At 48.1% G+C, this 5,000-nt stretch overlaps 1 protein-coding gene across 1 annotated transcript in view; it reads right to left on the bottom strand.

Moving 5' to 3' along the window:
• LOC143294664 (protein patched homolog 1-like) overlaps positions 1 to 5,000 on the bottom strand; it is a 99,822-nt gene that overhangs the window by 49,239 nt on the left and 45,583 nt on the right. Inside the window, exons 13-15 of the mRNA XM_076606047.1 lie at positions 2,633 to 2,880; positions 1,769 to 2,067; positions 788 to 954 (exon numbers count right to left, since the gene is read on the bottom strand). Coding sequence (XP_076462162.1) covers positions 788 to 954; positions 1,769 to 2,067; positions 2,633 to 2,880 — 714 coding nt within the window. The remainder of the gene's footprint in view (positions 1 to 787; positions 955 to 1,768; positions 2,068 to 2,632; positions 2,881 to 5,000) is intronic.

The following is a 5,000-nucleotide window of genomic DNA, read 5'->3' on the forward strand; positions in this document are numbered from 1 at the left end:
CAACTTCGTGAACTCCTCCACCAGAAAACACACGGGGGTTTCACCTTGACAAAGGTGTGCTCGAAGGTATCAGAACCCCACCAACAACAAATATTCACTTGACAACAACAACAACTTCTTCTTCTTCTTCTGCGTTCACTCGTATGCACACGAGTGGGCTTTTACGTGTATGACCGATTTTACCCCGCCATGTAGGCAGCCATACTCCCGTTTTCGGGGGTGTGCATGCTGGGTATGTTCTTGTTTCCATAACCCACCGAACGCTGACATGGATTACAGGATCTTTAACGTGCGTATTTGATCTTCTGCTTGCATATACACACGAAGGGGGTTCAGGCACTAAGCAGGTCTGCACACATGTTGACCTGGGAGATCGTAAAAAATCTCCACCCTGGCGCCGTCACCGTGATTCGAACCCGGGACCCTCAGACTGACAGTCCAACGCTTTAACCACTCGGCTATTGCGCCCGTCTAACAACAACAACAACAAAAAAGAAAACAACAACAAAAAAAACAACAACAAAGTTATATATTCTGTAAAAGAATCGACAATAACCCTTGACGTTCTGGGATGTAGCGCTTACATTATCGAAAAAGTGACAATATGTCATTAAACATTTCTGAACATCTCTAACAGTTTAAAATGCGCTATAGATATTACAGTGACCTCTGAGGGGAATTTGAAAATAACTAAGTACAATATGGCAAACACTCAACAGTGGAGAATCAAACGAAGACAGAACACACACACGGGTGGTGGGGTGGGGGGGGGGGGTGGGGGTCTCACCTTGACAAAGGTGTGCTCGAGGAGGAAGGTGTAGAGGCGGACGGCCAAACAGGTGAGGGACAGGGTCTGGCACTGCTGCCTGGCGTGGGCACAGTGGTCGGAGCACGTCAGGCCGTCCTCAGGGGTCAGGCACTGCTGGGAGGAGGTGGTGGACCCGCACCCTGGCTCTGTGGAAGTGTGGGGGGGGGGGGTGAACACAGGGATGGGGGATGGGGGGGGGGAGGTAAGTGAGGAGGAAGGTGCTAGACCGTACGTGACATGTTGATTCATGTTATGACTGCACTGCACGACACTTCTCCGGGTGTGTGTGTGTGTGTGTGTGTGTGTGTGTGTGTGAATGAACGAATGGTTTCATCATTTATAGGTCACTGCCCCTTGTGGAAGTGTGTCACAAATTCTTTATAGACAGTGCATCGTGCATTGTAAAATGACATACGTTCAGCTAACATAGACATATCATATGTGTGTGTGTGTCAGCGAGCGACCGAGCGAGCGAGAAATAGAGAGAGAGTGTCTGTATGTGTGTGTGTGTGTGTGTGTGTGTGTGTGTGTGTGTGTGTGTGTGAGTGTGTGTGTCTGTGTGTGTCCTGTGTGTGTCAGTGAACACATTATTGTTTGTTTTTTTCTGTTCTCCGACGCTGTTGCCAATACAACACAGTTCTTGCTATTAAAAAAATGGGACCGTTTTATGTACGATCCATCATCGTTTCTGTCTGCATTTTGTTTTGTATGATATTTGGAAAAATACAACTTATCTGTTTACTAACGTGTTCCTTCGTTCGTTTAATTCTTTCTGCTCTTTTTCTTTAACATTGCGTTCTTCTCCATTCATCTGTTGTTTGAATGATCTATTTGTTCACAACCAATGTTAGTGTGTGTGTGTAAGTACCTCGTGTATCTCTGTAAGTGTTACAAAACCATGCTCGCACACACACACACACACACACACACACACACACACACACACACACACACACTTACCCAACACGTCACGGTGACGTTTGACGTAGACGACCTCCTGAGGGGGGGCCAGTGACGTCACGGTGCCGGAACCGTCAGAGGAGGAGGTGTGGGTGACGGTGTGATGGTGGTGTGGGCGAGGGGGGGCGTGGGTGTGGGGCTGTGGCGCCTGGTTGTGGCTGTGGGTGTGGGTGTGGCTGTGGGAGGGGTAAGGGACGCTGCTGTAGGCCGGGGGAGGGTCGTAGGTAGGGGGAGGGGAGGGGTCGTGCTGGGGGGAGGTCTGTGACTGAAGCTCCAAGGTCTGGGGGGAAGGTCCGAAACTGCACGGAGAAAAAAACAAAATCAGGGCGAAAATCATGATGGAAAACCCCCCACAGGACAGCCTGTCTGCTTGCTTGTTTCTCTCTCTCTCTCTCTCTCTTTCGTCATCATCACCTCCTTCATATTTCTCCTCTTCCTCGACCTCCTTCTTCCTCTTCATATTCATGATCAACACCGTCATCGTCATCATCATCACCATGAGAAAGAGACGAACCAACAGCAGAGAAGGGTGGTTTAGAAGACGTGGAAAAGAATACACAACGCACACACACACACACACACACACACACATAAACACACATACCCTACCTACCCACCCACACACCTTACCACCCCGACCCACCCACACCCACACACCGCCCACACCACACCAAACCCCACACCACCACCACCACACCCAACCTACCAAACTGACCACAACCACCACACCACACCCACAACCCACCACCACCACCCACCATCAAACCCCCACCACCACCACCACCACCCACCACCAACTACCACCACCAACCCATCACAACCACCCACCCACACCCCGACAACCACCACCAACCCACCACCCACCTCTGGAAGCAGCAGAAGACGTCAATGCGGTTGTCGTGGCGTCGCACCAGGTCCAGGCTGACGATGGCGGGGAAGACGAGCAGGACGGAGGCCGTGTTGAAGAGCACGAGCAGCGCCGCCTGCAGGGAAAAGGCGCGGAGGGCCGGGATGGGAATCAGGGCCGCTGCCGTCACGAAGGCCAGCAGGTTGGTCACTGACGTCAGCAACACCGTCACCCCGGTCCGCTTCAGCACCTCGCCTGACAGCTCCTGTGGTGGATGGATGGATAATAATAATAATAATAATAATAATAATAATAATGTATGTATGTAGGTGGAGTGATGGCCTAGAGGTAACGATAATAATTTTTTTTTAAATGTATGTATGAAGGTGGAGTGATGGCCTAGAGGTAACGATACTATTTTTTTTTTATGTATGTATGTATGTGGAGTGATGGCCTAGAGGTAACGATAATAATTTTTTTTTTAAATGTATGTATGTATGTGGAGTGATGGCCTAGAGGTAACGATACTATTTTTTTTTAAAGTATGTATGTACGTGGAGTGATGGCCTCGAGGTATCGATAATAATTTTTTTTTAATGTATGTATGTAGGTGGAGTGATGGCCTCGAGGTAACAATACTAATTTTTTTTTTTTAAATGTATGTATGAAGGTGGAGTGATGGCCTAGAGGTAACGATACTATTTTTTTTAATGTATGTATGTACGTGGAGTGATGGCCTCGAGGTATCGATAATAATTTTTTTTAATGTATGTATGTAGGTGGAGTGATGGCCTAGAGGTAACGATACTATTTTTTTTTTATGTATGTATGTATGTGGAGTGATGGCCTAGAGGTAACGATAATAATTTTTTTTTTAAATGTATGTATGTATGTGGAGTGATGGCCTAGAGGTAACGATACTATTTTTTTTTAATGTATGTATGTATGTGGAGTGATGGCCTAGAGGTAACGATACTATTTTTTTTTAAAGTATGTATGTACGTGGAGTGATGGCCTCGAGGTATCGATAATAATTTTTTTTAATGTATGTATGTAGGTGGAGTGATGGCCTAGAGGTAACGATAATAATTTTTTTTTTAATGTATGTATGTAGGTGGAGTGATGGCCTAGAGGTAACGATAATTTTTTTTTAATGTATGTAGGTGGAGTGATGGCCTAGAGGTAACGCGTCCGTCTAGGAAGTGTGAGAATCTGAGCGCGCTGAGTTCGAATCACGGCTCAGCCGCCGATATTTTCTCCCCCTCCAGTAGACCTTGAGTGGTGGTCTGGACGCTAGTCATTCGGATGACACGATAAACCGAGGTCCCGTGTGCAGCATGCACTTAGTGCACGTAAAAGAACCCACAGCAACAATGTTCCTGGCAAAATTCTGTAGAAAAATCCACTTCGATAGGAAAAACAAATAAAACTGCACGCAGGAATTTTTTTTTTTTAATGGGTAACGCTGTTGTGTAGCGACGCGCTCTCCCTGGGGAGAGCAGCCCGAATTTCGCACTGAGAAATCTGTTGTGATAAAAAGAAATACAAATTATGTATGTATGTGTGAGTGTGTCTGTGTGTGTATGTGTCAGTGCTTCTAAAACATAACAAAGAAGAGATTAATTTGGAGTGTCATGAACAGATGTTCCTTACATAAAAAAAACACCCCGCAAAGTCGTTTTTCTCAACAACAACAAAAAACAAAACCAAAAAAAGGAGAAGAAGCAGTTGTATTCTCTCTCTCTCTCTAAAGTACCGGTATACGTGAAACATAATATCACACACACACACACACACACACACACACACACACACACACACACACACACACACTGTACACACAGACAGTCTGAGAAGAAACCAACGCCGCACGTAATAAAAGCCTGTATTCCCTCCCTCATCTCCGCACCCTGACCCTCACCCTCACTTATCTCCCTCCTCCCTCCACCCACCCACCCACCTACCCCCTCTATAAACACACACACACACACTCCCCCCCCCCCTCCTGCACCCTCCCCCATCCCTCTTTCTCTCTCTCTCTCTCTCCGAACTGAGATATATTTGTCTGTTCTCAAGTGCACATCAGTGTTGTCGAGGCTGCGTGCCATCAAGACCACCCAGCTTGATGCTTACGTTCTTCCCCCCCCCCCCCCCCCGCCCCGGGCCCCCCCCCAGCCCCCCCCCCCCCCCCCCCCCCATTCCCTCTGATGGACTCAGCAGGCAAGACGCCTTTACCTCCCACCCCCCCCTATCCCCCCACTCTCCACCTCCAAACTCCCATCCACCCGCACCTCCAGTCTCCCCCCCCTACCCTCTCCCCCTCCCTCCCGCCCCCCTCACCCCAAACCTCCCAGCTCACGGCTCTTTTAATACCTACTTCATACC

Source organism: Babylonia areolata, chromosome 20 (genome assembly GCF_041734735.1).
Source record: "Babylonia areolata isolate BAREFJ2019XMU chromosome 20, ASM4173473v1, whole genome shotgun sequence".
Lineage (NCBI taxonomy): Eukaryota > Metazoa > Mollusca > Gastropoda > Neogastropoda > Buccinidae > Babylonia > Babylonia areolata.